Here is a 25,064-nt window from a genome sequence, read left to right as displayed (position 1 = left end):
GCCTATAGGGATTCCCCGAATTGTTGACTGAAGGTGCGAAGATTGTGCGTGAAGCAGTGAATTTGTAGCAGTCGGTTTTCGGTATACATCCGTTTCCAAAATCCCAGTTTCACCTACCTGAATATCAATATCCAAGAAGTTGACATGACGGCCATACGTATACGTTAATCTAATGTTCAAGTCGTTGTCGTTTAAGTCATCCATCAAACTTTTAAGCTCATTCTCTGACCCCTCCCAGATAAACCAGATATCGTCAATATAACGAATCCAGTGTTGTATTTTATCAATATATCTGGGAGGGTCACACTGAAAAATCTCACGCTCCCAAGCTCCAAGGAACAGGTTGGCATAAGAGGGGGCACAAGTGGCCCCCATGGCTGTTCCTTGGAGCTGGAGGTACACTTGATTATTAAATATGAAGCAATTATGCTTCAGTATATAATCAAGTAAGATGATGACAAAATCAGCCAACGACCTGTCCAGATTGCTTGATCTAAGGAACCAAGAAGCCGCCTTTAGTCCATCTTCGTGTCTAATTGATGTATATAGACTTTCTACATCGGCGGTCACCATGATCATGTTTTCTTGTAGCACTAGCCCATCAAAGTGACCCAACGCCGATGTAGTATCTCTAATATATGATGGTAATGATGACACAAGTGGCTTCAAATAAAAGTCTACAACTTGACACGCGACCTCGCAGGGTCCCCCGATCCCTGACACTATGGGTCTCCCGGGGGGATCCATACTGTTCTTGTGGACCTTAGGAATTAAATAGAATGTTGGCATACGGGGCTTGGCTGTTACAATTGCTTCCATCAGTTTTTTAGGGATAGTGCTGTCCTCAAAAGCCCTAGTTGCAATATTCGACAATATTCGACACGCCTCCTGACGAAGAAGCGAAACGTGCGTTGGGGCGGCGGGGACGCCATTTGTGATCCACACCAGGTTAATGTAAGTGCCGCTGATTCATATTGCTGTTGTGCCCTAACATATTTCCCTTATGTATTTAGACAGGGTCGTGTTACCCCTACACTATGTAGTTTGTGGAGTCATGTGTATGGGCATACTAAAGCAGGCACAGGTGTGTTAATGCTTATATTAATAACATTTACTATTTATCATGGCAGTCTCTGCTTCTTAGTAGCTACCTTGCAATTGTACTTGTTTTTTTGTTTACTTCATGTGTATTTTTTCAATAAAAAATCTTTTTTGGTGCATATTGGCACTTTATACCGGTTCTCCCTTGTGAATTAATTAGTATAGTTCGGTTTTTTGTGCCCTCTGAACTTTATACGGGTCTAGTGGTGTAGCTATGACTATTGTTCTGTTTTTTAACAGATTTAAACCCTTTAGAATTATGATGGATTTGAAGGCTAGAGAACTAGCATGGCTCAATAAAGCCAGTGATATATTTAAGCAAGGTGCTACTTTGAATTTTAATGATGCTAACTCGGATTTTAAAGAGACCACAAAAAAATATAGAAATCTTGTCCACAAGAAAACCAGATTGTGGTGGACAAAGACATCTATTGACAACTATCTTAAACAGAAGATTGTACCCAGAGGCCTGCGGATCCAATTATATCCCACGTTTCCCTTAGATGATGAGCAGCTAGGGCAGAAATGGGAGGACTCGGCAACAACATGTTCGATATCATTTATGCAAATAATTAATGAAAAAAACAGTAGGATGCTGGAGGAAATAGATACACAGATTAATCAATCCCAGGTGTATATGAATCAAAATTTTAAAACGGATATGTTGGAAACCTTCTTCAAAGAACTGGAAGGTGATCTGGGGAAGTGGGAGCGTGACATAAGTGCTACTAAATTAAAGAAATACCAAAGAGATGTCACTGACTATGAGACTAAAAAAATCTTTCGCTGGCAAAGGAGGATAGGACAACAGGAAAAACCTTTGCCAAGAAATCCTTCAAATTCATCTTTGTCTTCAATGGCTAGTAATCTGTCCTCTAGCTCTGGAACAGAAGTTTCAAACCATAGGACGATGAAAACAAGGTCTGGTGGAAATGGAAGTAATAGAAATTTCTTTCATCCATATCGTAAGAAAAATGACCAATCTAAGGTACTCAATTTATCCACCCACATACTTACGGAGCTGCAAGTAAGTATTTTGGAAAAAGGGTTAACTTTTTCTCCTGGCACCTCTCTAGATGTTTTCACAGCCATAAAAGATGTGCACCTCTTTGCGAGGAAGCTGATACTGAAACGATTCCATGAGAAGTCTGACACACAGACCTCACCTACTCAAATTGATGATCAAGAAGTCTTGGCCATATTGGAATCTCTTGCTGAGGGAGACCAGTCTACTTTGGTAAGTAATTTTCCCACACATTTGTATGCAAAGTCAAAAAATTTTCCCAGTTTGAATTCGTGTCCGGCAGTTGAGATTTTTGTTAAACTTGTTACGAATGAAATTGAGAAGTTAGGCAAAGTGAATAGGGACTATACCAACAAAAGAACTTTAGCGGCAATTAAGGATATGCAAACGTGGACAGATGTGTCCTTTAAACCTGCAGATAAGGGCGGTAATTTGGTTATCTGGCCCAATACACTCTATGAAAAGCAGGCCAACAAACTGTTATCGGACAAAAACTGCTATAAAAAATTATCGTTTAACCCTATAGAGAGATATCATGAAGAACTGTCGAATATTGCAACTAGGGCTTTTGAGGACAGCACTATCCCTAAAAAACTGATGGAAGCAATTGTAACAGCCAAGCCCCGTATGCCAACATTCTATTTAATTCCTAAGGTCCACAAGAACAGTATGGATCCCCCCGGGAGACCCATAGTGTCAGGGATCGGGGGACCCTGCGAGGTCGCGTGTCAAGTTGTAGACTTTTATTTGAAGCCACTTGTGTCATCATTACCATCATATATTAGAGATACTACATCGGCGTTGGGTCACTTTGATGGGCTAGTGCTACAAGAAAACATGATCATGGTGACCGCCGATGTAGAAAGTCTATATACATCAATTAGACACGAAGATGGACTAAAGGCGGCTTCTTGGTTCCTTAGATCAAGCAATCTGGACAGGTCGTTGGCTGATTTTGTCATCATCTTACTTGATTATATACTGAAGCATAATTGCTTCATATTTAATAATCAAGTGTACCTCCAGCTCCAAGGAACAGCCATGGGGGCCACTTGTGCCCCCTCTTATGCCAACCTGTTCCTTGGAGCTTGGGAGCGTGAGATTTTTCAGTGTGACCCTCCCAGATATATTGATAAAATACAACACTGGATTCGTTATATTGACGATATCTGGTTTATCTGGGAGGGGTCAGAGAATGAGCTTAAAAGTTTGATGGATGACTTAAACGACAACGACTTGAACATTAGATTAACGTATACGTATGGCCGTCATGTCAACTTCTTGGATATTGATATTCAGGTAGGTGAAACTGGGATTTTGGAAACGGATGTATACCGAAAACCGACTGCTACAAATTCACTGCTTCACGCACAATCTTCGCACCTTCAGTCAACAATTCGGGGAATCCCTATAGGCCAACACCTTAGGATTAAGAGAATATGTTCCACAGAAGATAAATTTCAAAACCAGGCGAAAGAATTGTATTCTAGGTTCCGAGAAAGAGGATACAGTCATAGAACAATTCGAAAAGGATACCATCGGGCAAGAGATGCTTCCAGGAATGTATTGTTATACAAACCACCAATTCCAAAGAGTGGGTCGTCTCAGCAGGTTAGGCTAATCACAACGTATAATAACCAATGGGACCAACTTGCTGCTATTTTTAATAAACATTGGAAGGTGCTAGAGACTGACCCTATTCTACGAAAATTCCTTTCTACAAGACCATTGATTACAGCTAAAAGAAGTAAGAACTTACGGGACTATTTGGTTGAAAGCCACTATGCCCCTAATCCTAGGCAAAGTAACCTTACTGTTCCAGCATACTCACAAGGCTTTTTTCCGTGTGGTCTATGTAAGGCCTGCAGAAATCTTATTAGATGTAAGGAGTTTCCCAATTCTGAGGGGACACGGACTTTTAAGATCTTGCATAGACTCACATGCTCATCTTCAGGGGTGGTTTATTTTGCCCAATGTCCTTGTGCAAAAATATATATTGGTATGACCACCAGAGAATTTAAGATCAGGGTAAGAGAGCACATAAGGGATATTGATAAGTCTAAGGGTATGCAGCATGATGAACCTCTTAAAACCCTGCCCAAACATTTCAGGGACTTTCATAATTCCGACTCTAGCAAACTTATCCTGAGGGCTATTGATCAGGTCTCTATGGGTCAGAGGGGTGGGAATCTATTTAAAAGATTGGCGCAGGTAGAGAGTCGGTGGATTTACCGACTCCAAACGGTAGCCCCCTTTGGCCTTAATGAGAATTTTGGGTTCAGTTCATTTCTCTGAATTAGCATCTTTTTAATGGGTGTTTGGTGGGAGGGGGTGTTGTAAAAAATTTTATGGGTAATGTTTTTATAATTGCTCTGTTATTAAAGCTTGTTATTTATTTCTAGCTCATCCTTTTATATTTCTATTGGTACCTGATACGGATAATTGTGGTCCAGAATACGTGCATTGAGAACGCATTTTCTACCAGTCTGCTCTTCTATTGGATTTTGGCTCTTCTTTGGTAAAGAACTCTGCGCAAAAGAAGGAGTAGCAGTATCACTATTCTTTTTGTATTGTCTTTGTAGTCTTCATGATGTGTACACTATTCATGTTTAATCTTATAATTAATTATATTGTGTGTATTTATTTATGTTTTTTTGCACTATGCACTTTATTAATGTATAGAGGGTTATGTCCAAAGATATTTTAAGGATATTCTATAAATATGTAATTTTTCATCATTATAAGACACCAATTTTTACTATTGACATTTGTATATATATTTATATGTTATATGTACATATAATATTTATCACCAAATAGATTAGCACTTTGTGTTTTGAGTTTCTTTTACACAGCTGGCACGAGTACCTATTGAGGGCATAAAAACGTTTTCTTCCCTTCTATTCTTGTATCTATGCGCGTCCTGGAACCGGCGCTTGCGCGGCTGATATGCTCTCTGACGCCTGTATGAGTGGCCATTTGGACGCTTGCGCATGCGCCGTCTTGTTGACGGCCCATGTTAGCTTGCGTTCCACGGCCGCAAGTTTATGCGTCATCATGACGGGCATGGTCGGCTGCGCATGCGCGATGGTGTTCCGGAAGACGCTGCATTACTATCGGCAGCTGGTTATTCTGTTATTTTAAGCGGTTCTCTTCATCTATTGGCCCTTTGTCCTTTATAAACAACTTCACCCCTCCCCAACACACGCCTCCTGACGAAGAAGCGAAACGTGCGTTGGGGCGGCGGGGACGCCATTTGTGATCCACACCAGGTTAATGTAAGTGCCGCTGATTCATATTGCTGTTGTGCCCTAACATATTTCCCTTATGTATTTAGACAGGGTCGTGTTACCCCTACACTATGTAGTTTGTGGAGTCATGTGTATGGGCATACTAAAGCAGGCACAGGTGTGTTAATGCTTATATTAATAACATTTACTATTTATCATGGCAGTCTCTGCTTCTTAGTAGCTACCTTGCAATTGTACTTGTTTTTTTGTTTACTTCATGTGTATTTTTTCAATAAAAAATCTTTTTTGGTGCATATTGGCACTTTATACCGGTTCTCCCTTGTGAATTAATTATATTCTGCTATTAGTCAGTGGGCCTCTCTTTGCTAATATCTAGTTCATTCTTACGTTTGTCTTTTCTCCTTACCTCACCGTTATTATTTGTGGGGGGCTTGTATCCAACTTTTGGGGTCTTTTCTCTGGAGGCAAGAAAGGTCTATCTTTTCCCTTCTAGGGTTAGTTAGTTCTCCGGCTGGCGCGAGACGTCTAGAACCAACGTAGGCACGTTCCCCGGCTGCTGCTATTTGTGGTGCTAGGATTAGATATACGGTTAGCCCAGTTACCACTGCCCTATGAGCTGGTTTTTTTATGTTTGCAGACTTGGTATGTACTTTTGAGACCCTCTGCCATTGGGGTCATAACAGTATGCCAGGCCTAAGTTGAATGTTTAATGCATTGCAGAAGTGGGATAATAAGAAAGGAAATTCTGAGTTTTTTTTTTTTTTCCTCTCTTTGTTCCTCCCCTTTACCTCTGAGTGGCTTGTGCTTGCTGCAGACATGAATGTCCAGACCTTGATTACAAGTGTGGATCAGCTTGCTGCTCGTGTGCAGAGTATACAAGATTTTGTTACCAGTAGTCCAATGTCAGAGCCTAAGATACCTATTCCTGAACTGTTCTCTGGAGACCGATTCAAGTTTAGGAATTTCAGGAATAATTGTAAATTGTTTCTATCTCTGAGACCCCGTTCATCTGGAGACTCAGCTCAGCAAGTTAAAATTGTTATTTCTTTCTTACGGGGCGACCCTCAGGATTGGGCCTTTTCGCTAGCGCCAGGAGATCCGGCATTGGCAAATATTGATGCGTTTTTTTCTGGCGCTCGGATTGCTTTACGAGGAACCCAATCTTGAAATTCAGGCAGAAAAAGCCTTGCTGGCTATTTCTCAGGGCCGGGATGAGGCTGAAGTGTATTGCCAAAAATTTCGAAAATGGTCCGTGCTTACTCAGTGGAATGAGTGTGCTCTGGCCGCAAATTTCAGAAATGGCCTTTCTGAAGCCATTAAGAATGTGATGGTGGGTTTCTCCATTCCTACAAGTCTCAATGATTCCATGGCGCTGGCTATTCAAATTGACCGGCGTTTGCGGGAGCGCAAAACTGCTAATCCTCTGGTGGTGTTGTCTGAACAAACACCTGATTTAATGCAATGTGATAGAATTCAGACTAGAAATGAACGGAAAAATCATAGACGTCAGAATGGGTTGTGTTTTTACTGTGGTGATTCTACACATGTTATATCAGCATGCTCTAAACGCCTAACAAGGGTTGTTAGCCCTGTCGCCATTGGTAATTTGCAACCTAAATTTATTTTGTCTGTGACTTTAATTTGCTCATTGTCTTCCTACCCTGTTATGGCGTTTGTGGATTCAGGTGCTGCCCTGAGTCTTATGGATCTGTCATTTGCCAAGCGCTGTGGTTTTGTTCTTGAGCCTTTGGTAAATCCTATCCCTCTTAGAGGTATTGATGCTACGCCATTGGCGGAAAATAAACCGCAGTTTTGGACACAGGTAACCATGTGCATGACTCCTGAACATCGGGAGGTGATTCGTTTTCTTGTTCTGCATAAAATGCATGATTTGGTCGTTTTGGGTCTGCCATGGTTACAGACCCATAATCCAGTCTTGGATTGGAAGGCAATGTCTGTGTCAAGTTGGGGCTGTCAGGGAATTCATGGTGATTCCCCGCCGGTGTCTATTGCTTCCTCTACTCCTTCAGAAGTTCCTGAGTATTTGTCTGATTATCAGGATGTATTCAGCGAGTCCAGGTCCAGTGCTCTGCCTCCTCATACGGACTGTGACTGCGCCATAGATTTGATTCCAGGTAGTAAATTTCCTAAGGGAAGACCATTTAATCTGTCTGTACAAATGCGTTTGTATATCAAGGAGTCTCTGGAGAAGGGGCATATCCGTCCGTCCTCTTCCCCTCTTGGTGCGGGATTCTTTTTTGTGGCCAAGAAGGACGGATCTTTGAGACCTTGTATTGACTATCGGCTTCTGAATAAAATCACTGTTAAATTTCAGTATCCTTTGCCTCTGTTGTCGGACTTGTTTGCCCGGATTAAAGGTGCCAAGTGGTTCACCAAGATAGATCTTCGTGGTGCGTACAACCTTGTGCGCATTAAGCAAGGAGATGAATGGAAAACTGCATTTAATACGCCCGAAGGTCATTTTGAGTACTTGGTGATGCCTTTTGGGCTCTCTAATGCTCCTTCAGTGTTTCAGTCCTTTATGCATGATATTTTCCGGAAGTATCTGGATAAATTTATGATTGTTTATCTGGATGATATTCTGTTTTTTTCTGATGATTGGTGTTATGACCCCAATGGCGAGGGTCTCAGAGGAACAAGTAAGTCTGCGAAGTACAAAAAATCCAGCTCATAGGGCAGTGGTAACTGGGTTGACCATATATCTACTCCTAACGCCAACACTAGAAGTAGCCGGGGAACATGCCTACGTTGGTCGCTAGATGTCTCGCGCCAGCCGGAGGACTAACTACCCCTAGAAGAGGAAAACAAAGACCTCTCTTGCCTCCAGAGAATAGACCCCAAAAGTAGGACACAAGCCCCCCACAAATAATAACGGTGAGGTAAGAGGAAATGACAAACACAGAGATGAACTAGGTTTAGCAAAGAGAGGCCCACTTACTAATAGCAGAATGTAGTAAGATAACTTATATGGTCAACAAAAACCCTATCAAAAATCCACACTGGAGATTCAAGAACCCCCGAACCGTCTAACGGCCCGGGGGGAGAACTCCAGCCTCCCTAGAGCTTCCAGCAAGGTTAGGATACAGATTATGTACAAGCTGGACAAAAATGCAAACAAAAACAAATAGCAAAAAGTAGGAAAGCAGAATTAGCTTAATTTAGCAGGAACCAGGATCAGTAGACAAGAGCACAACAGATTAGCTCTGATTACAACGTTGCCAGGCATTGAACTGAAGGTCCAGGGAGCTTATATAGCAACACCCCTGACCTAACGACCCAGGTGAGCATACAAGGGATGGCAGACATTCCCAGAGTCAAATCACTAGTAACCACTAGAGGGAGCCAAAAAGGTAAATTCACAACAGTACCCCCCCCCTTAGTGAGGGGTCACCGAACCCTCACCAAGACCACCAGGGCGATCAGGATGAGCGGTGTGAAAGGCACGAACCAAATCGGCCGCATGCACATCAGAGGCGACCACCCAGGAATTATCCTCCTGACCATAGCCCTTCCACTTGACCAAGTACTGAAGCCTCCGCCTGGAGAGACGAGAATCTAAGATCTTCTCCACCACGTACTCCAACTCGCCGTCAACCAACACCGGAGCAGGAGGCTCAGCAGAAGGAACCACAGGCACAACGTACCGCCGCAACAAGGACCTATGAAATACGTTGTGAATGGCAAACGACACCGGAAGATCCAGGCGAAAGGATACCGGATTAAGGATTTCCAATATCTTGTAAGGACCAATGAAGCGAGGCTTAAATTTGGGAGAGGAGACCTTCATAGGAACAAATCGAGAAGACAGCCATACCAAATCCCCAACGCGAAGTCGGGGACCCACACCGCGGCGGCGGTTGGCAAAACGCTGAGCCTTCTCCTGTGACAACTTCAAGTTGTCCACCACATGACTCCAGATCCGCTGCAACCTATCCACCACGGAATCCACCCCCGGACAGTCAGAAGGCTCCACATGTCCCGAGGAAAAACGAGGATGGAAACCAGAGTTGCAGAAAAATGGCGAAACCAAGGTGGTGGAACTAGCCCGATTATTAAGGGCAAATTCAGCCAACGGCAAGAAGGTCACCCAATCATCCTGATCAGAAGAGACAAAACACCTCAAATAAGCCTCCAGAGTCTGATTAGTTCGCTCCGTTTGTCCGTTAGTCTGGGGATGGAAAGCGGATGAAAACGACAACTCAATGCCCATCCTACCACAAAAGGATCGCCAGAACCTGGAAACAAACTGGGATCCTCTGTCCGACACAATATTCTCAGTAATGCCGTGCAAATGAACCACGTTCTGGAAGAACACAGGAACCAGATCAGAAGAGGAGGGCAGCTTAGGCAAAGGAACCAAATGGACCATCTTGGAGAAACGATCACATATCACCCAGATGACAGACATGCCCTGAGACACCGGAAGATCAGAAATGAAATCCATAGAGATGTGTGTCCAAGGTCTCTTCGGGACAGGCAAGGGCAAGAGCAACCCGCTGGCACGAGAACAGCAAGGCTTAGCTCGAGCACAAGTACCACAGGACTGCACAAATGACCGCACATCCCTTGACAAGGAAGGCCACCAAAAGGACCTGGCCACCAGATCTCTGGTGCCAAAAATTCCCGGGTGCCCTGCCAACACCGAGGAATGAACCTCGGAAATGACTCTGCTGGTCCATCTAGCAGGCACAAACAATCTGTCAGGTGGACAAGAGTCAGGCCTACCAGCCTGAAATCTCTGTAACACACGTCGCAGATCTGGAGAAATAGCTGACACGATAACTCCTTCCTTAAGAATACCCACAGGTTCAGCGACTCCAGGAGCATCAGGCACAAAGCTCCTAGACAGAGCATCGGCCTTCACATTCTTAGAACCTGGTAAATACGAGACCACAAAGTCAAAACGGGAGAAAAACAATGACCAGCGGGCCTTTCTAGGATTCAGGCGTTTAGCAGACTCGAGATACATCAGATTTTTGTGATCAGTCAAGACCATCACACGATGCTTAGCACCCTCGAGCCAATGACGCCACTCCTCAAATGCCCACTTCATGGCCAACAACTCCCGATTGCCCACATCATAATTTCGCTCTGCCGGCGAAAACTTCCTAGAGAAAAAGGCACAAGGTCTCATAGTAGAGCAACCAGGGCCTCTCTGCGACAAAACGGCCCCTGCCCCAATCTCCGAAGCATCCACCTCAACCTGAAAGGGAAGTGAGACGCCAGGCTGGCACAAAACAGGCGCCGAAGTAAACCGGCGTTTCAACTCCTGGAAAGCCTCCACGGCAGCAGGAGCCCAGTTAGCTACATCAGAGCCATTCTTGGTCATATCCGTCAGCGGTTTAACAACGCTAGAGAAATTTGCGATAAAACGACGGTAGAAGTTAGCAAAACCCAAGAACTTCTGAAGACTCTTAACTGACGAGGGTTGAGTCCAATCATGAATAGCTCGGACCTTGACTGGATCCATCTCCACAGCAGAAGGGGAAAAAATGAACCCCAAAAAGGGAACCTTCTGTACACCAAAGAGACACTTTGAGCCTTTTACAAACAAAGAATTTTCACGCAAAATCTCAAAAACCATCCTGACCTGCTCCACATGCGAGTCCCAATCATCAGAAAAAACCAGAATATCATCCAGATAAACAATCAAAAATTTATCCAGATACTTCCGGAAAATGTCATGCATGAAGGACTGAAAAACTGAAGGTGCATTAGAGAGCCCAAATGGCATCACCAAGTACTCAAAATGACCTTCGGGCGTATTGAATGCGGTTTTCCATTCATCGCCCTCCCTAATGCGCACAAGGTTGTACGCACCACGAAGGTCTATCTTGGTGAACCACTTGGCACCTTTAATCCGGGCAAACAAATCTGACAACAGCGGCAAAGGATACTGAAATTTGACAGTGATCTTATTTAAAAGCCGATAGTCAATACAAGGCCTCAAAGATCCGTCCTTTTTGGCCACAAAAAAGAATCCCGCACCAAGAGGGGAAGAAGAAGGACGGATATGCCCCTTCTCAAGAGACTCCTTGATATATGAACGCATCGCGGTATGTTCAGGTACCGACAGATTAAACAGTCTCCCCTTAGGAAACTTACTGCCAGGAATCAAATCTATTGCACAGTCACATTCCCTATGAGGAGGCAGTGCACTGGACTTAGACTCGCTGAAGACATCCTGATAATCAGACAAATACGCCGGAACTTCCGAAGGCGTAGAAGAAGCAATAGACAAGGGCAGGGAATCTCCATGAATTCCATGGCAGCCCCAACTTGACACTGACATAGCCTTCCAGTCCAAGACTGGATTATGGGTCTGTAACCATGGCAAACCCAAAACAACCAAATCATGCATTTTATGCAGAACAAGAAAACGTATTACCTCCCGATGTTCGGGAGTCATGCACATGGTAACCTGTGTCCAAAACTGCGGTTTATTTTTTGCCAATGGCGTAGAATCAATACCCCTAAGAGGGATAGGATTTTCCAATGGCTCAAGAACAAATCCGCAGCGCTTGGCAAATGACAGATCCATAAGGCTCAGGGCAGCACCTGAGTCCACAAACGCCATGACAGGATACGATGACAGTGAGCAAATCAAAGTTACAGATAGAATAAATTTAGGTTGCAAATTACCAATGGCGACCGGACTAACAACCTTAGTAAGACGTTTCGAGCATGCTGAGATAACATGTGTAGAATCACCACAGTAGTAACACAAGCCATTCTGGCGTCTATGAATTTTCCGCTCATTTCTAGTCAGGATTCTATCACATTGCATTAAATCAGGTGCCTGTTCAGACAACACCATGAGGGAATTTGCGGTTTTGCGCTCCCGCAACCGCCGGTCGATTTGAATAGCCAGGGCCATAGAATCATTCAGACCTGTGGGAATGGGAAAACCCACCATCACATTCTTAATGGCTTCAGAAAGGCCATTTCTAAAATTTGCAGCCAATGCACTCGTTCCACTGGGTCAGCACGGACCATTTCCGAAATTTTTGGCAATACACTTCAGCCTCGTCCTGGCCCTGAGACATAGCCAGCAAGGCTTTTTCTGCCTGAATCTCAAGATTGGGTTCCTCATAAAGCAAACCGAGCGCCAGAAAAAACGCATCAATGTCAGCCAATGCCGGATCTCCTGGCGCCAGCGAGAAGGCCCAATCCTGAGGGTCGCCCCGTAAAAAAGAAATAACAATTTTAACTTGCTGAGCGGAGTCTCCAGATGAACAGGGTCTCAGAGACAAAAACAATTTACAATTATTCCTGAAATTTCTAAATTTAAATCGGTCTCCGGAAAACAGTTCAGGAATCGGTATCTTAGGTTCTGACATAGGATTTCTGGTAACATAATCTTGTATGCCCTGCACACGAGCAGCAAGCTGGTCCACACTTGTAATCAAGGTCTGGACATTCATGTCTGCAACAAACACAAGCCACTCAGAGGTAAAGGGGAAAAGAAAAAAAAAAAATGAGAGAGAGAAAAAAAAAAACTCAGAATTTTCTTTCTTATAATCCCGCTTCTGCAATGCATTTAACATTTAATACTGGCCTGGCAAACTGTTATGACCCCAATGGCGAGGGTCTCAGAGGAACAAGTAAGTCTGCGAAGTACAAAAAATCCAGCTCATAGGGCAGTGGTAACTGGGTTGACCATATATCTACTCCTAACGCCAACACTAGAAGTAGCCGGGGAACATGCCTACGTTGGTCGCTAGATGTCTCGCGCCAGCCGGAGGACTAACTACCCCTAGAAGAGGAAAACAAAGACCTCTCTTGCCTCCAGAGAATAGACCCCAAAAGTAGGACACAAGCCCCCCACAAATAATAACGGTGAGGTAAGAGGAAATGACAAACACAGAGATGAACTAGGTTTAGCAAAGAGAGGCCCACTTACTAATAGCAGAATGTAGTAAGATAACTTATATGGTCAACAAAAACCCTATCAAAAATCCACACTGGAGATTCAAGAACCCCCGAACCGTCTAACGGCCCGGGGGGAGAACTCCAGCCTCCCTAGAGCTTCCAGCAAGGTTAGGATACAGATTATGTACAAGCTGGACAAAAATGCAAACAAAAACAAATAGCAAAAAGTAGGAAAGCAGACTTAGCTTAATTTAGCAGGAACCAGGATCAGTAGACAAGAGCACAACAGATTAGCTCTGATTACAACGTTGCCAGGCATTGAACTGAAGGTCCAGGGAGCTTATATAGCAACACCCCTGACCTAACGACCCAGGTGAGCATACAAGGGATGGCAGACATTCCCAGAGTCAAATCACTGGTAACCACTAGAGGGAGCCAAAAAGGTAAATTCACAACAGATTGGGACTCGCATGTAGAGCAGGTCAGGATGGTGTTTCAGGTTTTGCGTGAGCATGCTTTGTTTGTTAAGGGCTCAAAGTGTCTCTTTGGAGTGCAGAGGGTTCCCTTTTTGGGTTTTATTTTTTCCCCTTCTGCGGTGGAGATGGACCCAGTCAAGGTCCGAGCTATTCATGATTGGACTCAGCCCACGTCAGTTAAAAGTCTTCAGAAGTTCTTAGGTTTTGCTAACTTCTACCGTCGTTTTATCGCTAATTTTTCTAGCGTTGTTAAACCTTTGACGGATATGACCAAGAAAGGTTCTGATGTTGCTAACTGGGCTCCTGCAGCCGTGGAAGCTTTCCAAGAGTTGAAGCGCCGGTTTACTTCGGCGCCTGTTTTGTGCCAGCCTGAAGTCTCACTGCCCTTTCAGGTTGAAGTGGATGCTTCTGAGATTGGGGCAGGGGCCGTTTTGTCGCAGAGAGGCCCTGGTTGCTCTGTAATGAGACCATGTGCCTTTTTCTCTAGGAAGTTTTCGCCTGCTGAGCGGAATTATGATGTTGGCAATCGGGAGTTGTTGGCCATGAAGTGGGCATTTGAGGAGTGGCGTCATTGGCTCGAGGGTGCTAAGCATCGTGTGGTGGTCTTGACTGATCACAAAAATCTGATGCATCTCGAGTCTGCTAAACACCTGAATCCTAGACAGGCCCGCTGGTCATTGTTTTTCTCCCGTTTTGACTTTGTGGTCTCGTATTTACCAGGTTCAAAGAATGTGAAGGCTGATGCTCTTTCAAGGAGCTTTGTGCCTGACTCTCCTGGAGTCGTAGAACCAGTTGGTATTCTTAAAGAGGGAGTTATCTTGTCAGCCATTTCTCCGGATTTGCGACGTGTGTTGCAGAGATTTCAGGCTGGTAGACCTGACTCTTGTCCACCTGACAGACTGTTTGTTCCTGATAAGTGGACCAGCAGAGTCATTTCCGAGGTTCATTCCTCGGTGTTTGCAGGGCATCCGGGAATTTTTAGCACCAGAGATCTGGTGGCTAGGTCCTTTTGGTGGCCTTCCTTGTCACGGGATGTGCGGTCATTTGTGCAGTCCTGTGGGACTTGTGCTCGAGCTAAGCCTTGCTGTTCTCATGCCAGCGGGTTGCTCTTGCCCTTGCCTGTCCCGAAGAGGCCTTGGACACACATTTCCATGGATTTCATTTCAGATCTTCCGGTGTCTCAGGGCATGTCTGTCATCTGGGTGGTATGTGATCGCTTTTCCAAGATGGTCCATTTGGTATCTTTGCCTAAGCTGCCTTCCTCTTCCGATCTGGTTCCTTTGTTCTTTCAGAATGTGGTTCGTTTACACGGCATTCCTGAGAATATTGTGTCTGACAGAGGATCCCAGTTTGTTTCCAGGTTCTGGCGATCCTTTTGTGCTAAGATGGGCATTGATTTGTCGTTTTCGTCTGCCTTTCATCCTCAGACTAATGGACAAACGGAGCGAACTAATCAGACTCTGGAGGCTTATTTGAGGTGTTTTGTTTCTGCAGATCAGGATGATTGGGTGACCTTCTTGCCGTTGGCTGAGTTTGCCCTTAATAATCGGGCTAGTTCCGCTACTTTGGTTTCGCCTTTTTTTTGCAACTCTGGTTTCCATCCTCGTTTTTCCTCGGGACATGTGGAGCCTTCTGACTGTCCTGGGGTAGATTCCGTGGTGGATAGGTTGCAGCAGATCTGGAATCATGTGGTGGACAACTTAAAGTTGTCACAGGAGAAGGCTCAGCGTTTTGCCAACCGCCGCCGCGGTGTGGGTCCCCGACTTCGTGTTGGGGATTTGGTATGGCTGTCTTCTCGATTTGTTCCTATGAAGATCTCCTCTCCTAAATTTAAGCCTCGCTTCATCGGTCCTTACAAGATATTGGAAATCCTTAATCCTGTGTCCTTTCGCTTGGATCTTCCGGTGTCGTTTGCCATTCACAACGTGTTCCATAGGTCTTTGTTGCGGCGGTACGTTGTGCCTGTGGTTCCTTCTGTTGAGCCTCCTGCTCCGGTGTTGGTTGAGGGCGAGTTGGAGTACGTGGTGGAGAAGATCTTGGATTCTCGTCTCTCCAGACGGAGGCTTCAGTATCTGGTCAAGTGGAAGGGCTATGGCCAGGAGGATAATTCCTGGGTGGTTGCCTCTGATGTGCATGCGGCCGATTTAGTTCGTGCCTTTCACGCTGCTCATCCTGATCGCCCTGGTGGTCCTGGTGAGGGTTCGGTGACCCCTCCTTAAAGGGGGGTACTGTTGTGAATTAGACTTTTTTGGCTCCCTCTTGTGGTCACTAGTGATATGACTCTGGGATTGTCTTTCCTCAGTTTGGCACCCACCTGGGTCGTTAGTCCAGGGGTGTTGCTATATAAACTTCCTGGATCCTCAGTCCAGTGCCTGGCATCGTTGTAATCAGATCCTTTCTGTTTGCTCCTGTCTGCTGGTCTTGGTTCTTGCAAAATTAAGCTAAGTCCTGCTTCCTTGTTTTTTGGTTATCTGTATTGCTCTTATTTTCTGTCCAGCTTGTACTATATGTGATTCCTGATTTTGCTGGAAGCTCTAGGGGGCTGGTATTCTCCACCCGGGCCGTTAGACGGTTCGGGGGTTCTTGAATATCCAGCGTGGAAATTTTGATAGGGTTTTTGATGACCGTATAAGTCATCTTACTATATTCTGCTATTAGTCAGTGGGCCTCTCTTTGCTAATATCTAGTTCATTCTTACGTTTGTCTTTTCTCCTTACCTCACCGTTATTATTTGTGGGGGGCTTGTATCCAACTTTTGGGGTCTTTTCTCTGGAGGCAAGAAAGGTCTATCTTTTCCCTTCTAGGGTTAGTTAGTTCTCCGGCTGGCGCGAGACGTCTAGAACCAACGTAGGCACGTTCCCCGGCTGCTGCTATTTGTGGTGCTAGGATTAGATATACGGTTAGCCCAGTTACCACTGCCCTATGAGCTGGTTTTTTTATGTTTGCAGACTTGGTATGTACTTTTGAGGCCCTCTGCCATTGGGGTCATAACAGTGGGCGTTCAAATTCTGTGTACGAGGATGAGTACTTTCTTTTCCTAATGAGAGTCTCTTGTAGGGTGAGCTGGACTGGAGAGCTGCATATGGTGGAACTAGCGGTGGTGGTGGTGGTGGACATGGCGGATTGAGAGAGGGTTGGTGATGGCATTCTTGATGTTGGCCTACATTCAGTGTTTCCTACCAATTACCTTGTGATTCCCTGACTGCTTTGGCCTTGCGACGATACCTCCACATTTGCTGCTGGTAGTGTCCTAACCGGTGGGCTTACAGTGAGGGAAGCAATGTAGCGTTGCTGACTACCTTCATTCTGAGCAGGTGTACCAACGGTACGTGACGTTTGGTAGTTAGTCCAGGCTTGCAACTGCATGCATGTCTACGCATGCACGTTGTGTTTAAATTTTGAAGCTTCTTCCCTCTGCTAAAGGTCTTTGAGCATTTCTTACAGATAACTTTGCACTGATCATTCGGATCTTGGTTAAAAAATTGCCACACTGCACTCTTCCTACTATCAAATACCTTTTCAGGCATTGCACGCTGTGCTACTTTTACCGGATGGCCACGCTGTCCTAAAACTGTTTTTGTTTTTGACACACGTTTTTGGCCTGATACGGGCCTGCCAGATGACTGCTGTTGCGATGTAGATGGCTGCTGCGGATCATCCTCCTCCGCTTCTGAGCTACTGGCAGTGGAACCCTCTTTCCTCAATGGCTGCCAATCTGGGTCAACAACTGGGTCATCTATCACTTCCTCTTCAATGTCATGTGCACCTTCCTCTGTGTAAGGTGCTATAGCGTTCGGGACGGGGCACCATAGTCTCTTCAGGGTCAGATTCTGGCTCAGTACACTGCGAGGGCAATGTAGTGATCTGAGTCAATGAAACAGCTTAATAATCTAGCTGTGGCTGTGCATCAGTGCACTCCATGTCTGATTCATCTTGTAATGGGCAGTTAACAATTTCCCTTTCTAACCCAGGCATGGTATGTGTAAAGAGCTCCATGGAGTAACCTGTAGTGTCGCCTGATGCATCCTTCACTTCTGGTTTGGGTGAAGGACACAAGGAAACGTCTTGTTCCTGACCGGGATCATCCACTGACGACTCGCTGCATTTATATTTGGAACTTTCTGAAGAGGAGGCGAAAGAGCTAGAGGCTGAGTCAGCAATGAAAGCCAAAACTTTTTCCTGCTGCTCCGGCTTTAAAAGCTGTTTTCCTACTCCCAGATAAGGGAGCCTTCGAGGCCTTGTGTAGCCAGACGATGACGCTGGCTCAACACCTCCAGCCTTAGGTGCTATTTTGCTTTTCCCACTACCACCAGATGCTCCACCACCACCACCACCATCAGTACGAGCTGCAATGACCACCCACGGCATCTTCCACCAGACTTCCTCATTTTTGGGAAAATGTAACCAAAATAACAACCGTTATATGGTACTGTAAAACAAGGTAGAAGGTATATATAAACTTGTTGAGAATTTAAATCTCCCTTTTTATTTTGGGGAGACTGAACCCAAACTCTGGCCCAGTGTATAAAACAACGCAATGTGAGTGGCAGCAAGTGGCTGGCTGATATATGACAAACTAAGAGGACTGAGGTATATCCACTTTGTGAGAATTTGAATCTCACTTTTTATTTTGGGGAGACTGAACTTAAACTCAGGCCCAGTGTATAAAACAATGCAATGTGAGTGGCAGCAAGTGTCTGGCTGATATACGACAAACTAAGAGGACTGAGGTATATCCACTTTGTGAGAATTTAAATCTCCCTCTTTATTTTGAGGAGACTGAACCCAAACTCAGGCCCAGTGTATAAAACAACGCAATGTGAGTGGCAGCAAGTGGCTGGCTGATATACGACAAACTAAGAGGACTTAGGTATATCCACTTTGTGAGAATTTGAATCTCACTTTTTTGGGGGGGAGACTGAACCCAAACTCTGGCCCAGTGTATAAAACAACGCAATGTGAGTGGCAGTAAGTGGCTGGAAGATATATGACAAAATAAAAGGACTGTAGTACAATTTCAATCTCCCTACAATGATCTCAGGACAAGTATGGCAGCAATAAAAAGGACTGCTGCACACAAGTGTGGACAAATAAACAAGATAACTGTGAAGAAAGGAGCAACAGGATTTTCGCTTTTAAAAAAGCAGTTGGTTTGCACAGCAGCGGTGCAAACAGCAATGCAGCTATCAGGGAGCCTTATAAGGCAGCCTAATAAGCTACAGAGCTGATGCACAAAGATATAGCCTCCACTGTCCCTGCAAAAAAAGGTGGTGTTAGACAGTGGAAATCGCTACAGCACAAGCGGTTTGGGGGTTAATCTTCCCTCCCTAAGGGTATGTGCACACGTCAGGATTTTGTCAGGATTTTTCATCAGGTTTTGTAGCCAAAACCAGGAGTGGGTGATAAATGCAGAAGTGGTGCATATGTTTCTATTATACTTTTCCTCTAATTGTTCCACTCCTGGTTTTGGCTACAAATCCTGATGAAAAATCCTGACGTGTGCACATACCCCCACTATGTCCCTTCTACTGACGAAGCTGCAGCAACCTCTCCCTATGCTAAGATCGGCAGATGTAAGATGGCGGTCGGCATGCACTCCCCTTTATAGCCCCTGTGATGCCGCAGAAAGCAAGCCAATCACTGTCATGCCCTTCTCTAAGATGATGGGGACCGAGACCTATGTCATCACGCTGCCCACACTCTGCGTCCTCCTTCATTGGCTGGGAAATGGCGTTGAACGCAAAACGTGACTTTGGTGCGAAGATCGCCACCCTCATGGCCGATCCCACACTAGGATCGGGTCGGGTTTCATGAAACCCGGCTTTGCGACTTTGAAAGTCGGCGATTTTTGAATTTGTCCGATCCATTTCGCTCAACCCTAGTTCCCACTGCTGCACAGGGGGAGTCTCGAACCAGGTCTGCTGTGGTCTCCCATTCTCCTCCAGCCGCAGTGGAGCCTGCTCAGCAGAGACGTCGGTCCCGGTGTCTGGCTCAGGCTGATACTGGATGACTGGTTACTACTACCCTTCCAGGCTCTGTCATTGTAGCCAGCAATGTTCAGCAGCGAGCAGGTCTTTCTGGGACTAAGTCCCGCTTTTCCCATACTGAGCATGCCCACAGGACAACCTCCCATTGGAGGTCGGGGGTCACATGCGCAGTGCACGGTGCACCGTGGACCCCGGGTTGCGAACGCACCAACTGTTGCATATATATATATATATTCAGTGCGTTCCGCCAACCCTAACACTTGCCATTTTAACAGACAGTTTAAGTAGAAATTTTCAAAAATATAAAATTCAAGGATATTATATTCTAAAATAATTGTTTTTTTTTCTTAGCAGATGACTGTACCAGGAGATCAGAGGGACAGCTGACATCTTCAATTTTTAAATCAGATGATCTCCAAATCCCACAGGATGCAACTGAATTCAATGCCATTACTTCAGATATATCATCATCCCTTCACAGCAAATATCTGTCATCTGATCCTTTGAAACAGGTCCTGTCTTCTGATTTATTACTAACTACAAAGGAAAATGAAAGTCACAAAATAAGCATTAAAACACAATCTGCTGCTAAAGAAAAGAAGTTATTTTCACATTCAGAATATGGAAATAGTTTTCCCCTTAAAAAGTTGTTTCCTAAAGATCAAAAAATTCACACAGCGGATAAAAGATTTTCTTGTTCCAAGTGTGGGAAATGTTTTGAACAGAAATGTAATCTTGCTGTACACCAGAAAACTCACACAGTGGAGAATCCTTTTTCCTGTTCAGAATGCAGGAAGCGTTTTAAAAAGGAGTCACATTTGGTTAGGCACCAGAGAACTCACATAGGGGAGAAGCCATTTTCCTGTTCAGAATGTGGGAAATATTTTAGCCATAAATGTAATCTTGTTACACACCAGAAAACTCACACGGGGGAGAATACTTTTTCCTGTTCAGAATGTGGGAACTGTTTTAACCAGAAGTCAGATTTGGTTGGGCACCAGAGAACTCACACAGGGGAGAAGCCATTTTTCTGTTCAGAATGTGGGAAATATTTTAACCATAAATGTAATCTTGTTACACACCAGAAAACTCACACAGGGGAGAAGCCTTTTTCCTGTTCAGAATGTGGGAAGTGTTTTAACCAGAAATCTTCTTTGGTTAGGCACCAGAGAATTCACACAGAGGTGAAGCCTTTTTCCTGTTCAGAATGTGGGAAATGTTTTAACTATAAATTTCATCTTGCTACACATCAAAGAACTCACACAGGGGAGAAGCCTTTTTCCTGTTCAGAATGTGGAAAATCTTTTACCCAGAAATCAAATTTTGTTAAGCACCAAATCACTCACACAGGGGAGAAACCTTTTTGCTGTTCAGAATGTGGGAAGTGTTTTAACCAGAAACAAAGTGTTGTTAATCACCAGAGAACTCACACAGGGGAGAAGCATTTTTCTTGCTTAGAATGTGGGAAATATTTTAGCCATAAATGTAATCTTGTTACACACCAGAGAACTCACACAGGGGAGAAGCCTTTTTCCTGTTCAGAATGTGGGAAAGGTTTTAAGCATAAATCAGATCTTGTTATGCACCAGAGAATCCACACAGGGGAGACACCTTTTTCATGTTCAGAATGTGGGAAATGTTTTAACCGGAAAGCGCATCTGGATGACCACCAGAGAACTCACTCAGGGGAGAAGCCTTTTTCATGTTCAGAATGTGAGAAATGTTTTGTGAATAAATCAAGTCTTCTTAGTCACCAGAGAATTCACACAAGGGTGAAGGCATTTTCATGTTCAAAATGTGGGAAATGTTTTAACCAAAAATCAGATTTTGTTAGTCACAAAAGAATTCACAGAGGGGAGAAGCCTCTTTCATGTGATTAATGTGGAAAATGTTTTACACAGAAATTAACTCTAAATAAACATCAGAGCAGTCACACAGGGGAGAAGCCTTTTCCATGTTCAGAATGTTGGAAATGTTTTAACCAATAATTGTATTTTCTTAAAGTGGTTGTCCACTATTAAGGCAATTTCTTGTCATTCCTCGTGTGGCTTTGTCAACCCCTTTCCCATGTTGGACATATCCATACATCCCTGTAACCTGGGTCATAGTGATATCCCACCGATTTTGCGCTTACACGGCCTGTGCATGCGCAATCACCGCCAGGAATCAGCTGATTCTGACAGCTAACACCCAACACTCAGTGCCAGGAGCGGTCCAGCACCGCTCCCGGTACTTTAACTCCCTAAGTGATGTGATCAAATTCACAGCATTCAGCTGGAAGACCTTCCCTTTGCCTTTGGATCGGAGACCCCATGGCGTCATTGTGGGGTCCCGATCATTGCCATGGTGACTCATTGTCGTGACGATGACCAGAGCTAGAAAAGTTGCTTGATCATGCTCAAAGCATAATTGGCAACTTTATCAGAGCAGCGTAGACAGTTTGCATAGCATAGGGATGCTCCTGCAATATTGTACCCATAAATATTTGAATAAAAAAATATAAGCAATAAAAGTACACATATTTGGTATCGTCGCATCCAGAACGAACACACCTACGAAATTGTTTCACTAGTTAACCCCTTTAGTAAACACCATAAAAAATAAATAGAAAACAAGGCAAAAAAAATGCTTTATCACATTGTTGAACAAATAGTGGAATAAAACGCGATAAAAAAGACAAATCTAAAAAACCATGGTACTGCTGAAAACGTCATCTTGCCCGCAAAGAAAAAGCCATCATACAGCTCCATCACCAGGAAAATATAAAGGTTATAGCTCTCAGAATAAAGCAATGCAAAAATAATATTTTTTCTATAAAATAGTTTTTTTGTGTAAGCGCCAAAACATAAAAAAGATAAAACTGTGGTATCGCTGTAATCATACCGACTTGAAGAATAAAACCGCCTTATCAATTTTACCACATGTGGAGAGACGTACTAGAAACGAATCCTGAATTGCTAATTTTTGTTCATTCTTCTTCCCAAAAATCAGAATAGAAAGCGATGAAAGAGTGTCATGTGTCTGATAATGGTACTAATAAAAATGTTAACACGTCTCGCAAAAAACACGCCATGATATGGTGATGCAAAATTTAGTTTTTGCAATAAAAAGCATTTTTTTTAGTGTGTAACAGCAGCCAAACAAAAAAAACTATATAAATATGGTATCACTGAACAAATAAAGTTGCCTAATCTGTTATGGCCTGGTGGTTACGGAGCAGTACTGAGATGACCTGGTGGGTAAAACCAATCATGGATAAGCTCAGCGGAGGTGGCAGCTCCACCGACAGTAATCACTGTTATGACCTAGTGATTACGGAGCAGAACTGAAATGACCTGGTGGGTAAAACAAATAAAGTACTAGCTCTGGGGAGGTGGTAGCTTTACTGACCGCAATCCCTACTCCTAACACCAACACTAGAAATAGCCGTGGAGCGTGTCTATCTCTGCCTAGACGCCTCTTCACAGCCTAAGAACTAGCTACCCCTGAAGATGGAAACGGAAAACTATCTCGCCTCCGAGAAACCCCCAAAGGAAAGATAGCCCCCCACAAATATTGACGGTGAGTGGAGAGGGAAATGACAAACTCAGAAATGAAACTAGATTTAGCAAAGGAGGCCAAAACTATCTAAATAGACCGAGATAGAAAAGGCTACTGTGCGGTCAGTATAAAAACTAAAAGTCCACGCAGAGTTTACAAAAAATAACCTCCACACCGACTCACGGTGTGGAGGAGCAAATCTGCGACCCCAGAGCTTCCAACGAGCCGGAATAATTCATAATGACAAGCTGTACAAAAGAGACATAACTTAAACTGAACAGAAGGTCATAAGCAGGGAAACACCCAAAAACTAGCAGAACTTATCTTAAGCTGAAATGGACTGGCCAACAGAGAACTTCGAGGAAAGGACTGAATCCACAGGAAGAAACATTGACAGCTGGCATCAACTACAGCCTAAGGCCCAGTTAAATAACAAGGCCAGGGCACCGATTAGTGAAAGCAGCTGCTAAGTTCCACTTGAAACCACCAGAGGGAGCCCAAGAGCAGAACTCCCAAAAATACCATTCATGACCACAGGATGGAGCCCAAGAACGGAATTCACAACAGTACCCCCCCCCCTTGAGGAGGGGTCACCGAACCCTCACCAGAGCCCCCAGGCCGATCGGGATGAGCCAAATGAAAAGCACGTACCAAATCGGCAGCATGGACATCGGAGGCAAAAACCCAAGAGTTATCCTCCTGGCCATAACCCTTCCACTTGCCCATATACTGAAGTTTCCGCCTTTAAAGACGAGAATCCAAAATCTTCTCCACCACATATTCCAGCTCCCCCTCAACCAACACCGGAGCAGGAGGGTCAACAGAGGGAACCATGGGCACCACATATCTCCGCAACAAAGATCTATGGAACACATTATGAATGGAAAAAGAAGCTGGAAGGGCCAAACGAAAAGACACCTGATTGATAATTTCCGAAATCCTATAAGGACCAATAAAACGAGGCTTCAACTTAGGGGAAGAGACCTTCATAGGAACATGACGAGAAGACAACCAGACCAAATCCCCAACCCGAAGCCGGGGACCAACGCACCGACGGCGGTTAGCAAAACGTTGAGCCTTTTCCTGAGACAATGTTAAATTGTCCACCACATGAGTCCAAATCCGCTGCAACCTGTCCACCACAGAATCTACCCCAGGACAGTCCGAAGGCTCAACCTGCCCTGAAGAAAAACGAGGATGAAAACCGAAGTTACAAAAAAAAAGGCGAAACCAAAGTAGCCGAACTAGCCCGATTATTAAGGGCAAACTCGGCCAACGGCAAGAAGGTAACCCAATCATCCTGATCAGCAGACACAAAGCATCTCAAATAGGTTTCCAAGGTCTGATTGGTTCGCTCCGTCTGTCCATTTGTCTGAGGGTGAAATGCCGAAGAAAAAGACAAATTAATGCCCATTCTAACACAAAAGGACCGCCAAAACCTAGAAACAAACTGGATACCTCTGTCAGACACAATATTCTCCGGAATACCATGCAAACGAACCACATGCTGGAAAAACAAAGGAACCAAATCAGAGGAGGAAGGCAACTTAGGCAAAGGTACCAAATGGACCATTTTAAAAAACCGGTCACAAACCACCCAGATGACAGACATCTTCTGAGAAACAGGAAGATCAGAAATAAAATCCATGGAAATATGCGTCCAGGGCCTCTCAGGGATAGGCAAAGGCAAAAGCCACCCACTAGCACGAGAACAGCAGGGCTTAGCCCGGGCACAGGTCCCACAGGACTGCACGAAGGAATGCACATCCTGTGACAAAGAAGGCCACCAAAA

General features: G+C 44.5%; 1 protein-coding gene across 4 annotated transcripts in view; it reads left to right on the top strand.

Moving 5' to 3' along the window:
* LOC143766506 (uncharacterized) overlaps positions 1 to 24,693 on the top strand; it is a 46,557-nt gene extending 21,864 nt beyond the window's left edge. For 2 of the 4 annotated variants that reach the window (XM_077254248.1, XM_077254246.1), the window contains exon 6: positions 20,087 to 24,693. In XM_077254248.1, coding sequence (XP_077110363.1) covers positions 20,087 to 21,612 — 1,526 coding nt within the window. In that variant the 3' untranslated portion in view covers positions 21,613 to 24,693. Of the gene's footprint in view, positions 1 to 20,083 lie in introns of all 4 variants that reach the window. The other 2 variants (XM_077254247.1, XM_077254245.1) reach the window with 1 other exon arrangement.
* Positions 24,694 to 25,064: the final 371 nt, after the last annotated feature.

Source organism: Ranitomeya variabilis, chromosome 4 (genome assembly GCF_051348905.1).
Source record: "Ranitomeya variabilis isolate aRanVar5 chromosome 4, aRanVar5.hap1, whole genome shotgun sequence".
Taxonomy (NCBI): Eukaryota; Metazoa; Chordata; class Amphibia; order Anura; family Dendrobatidae; genus Ranitomeya; species Ranitomeya variabilis.
This window is presented reverse-complemented; position numbering and strand designations above follow the sequence as displayed.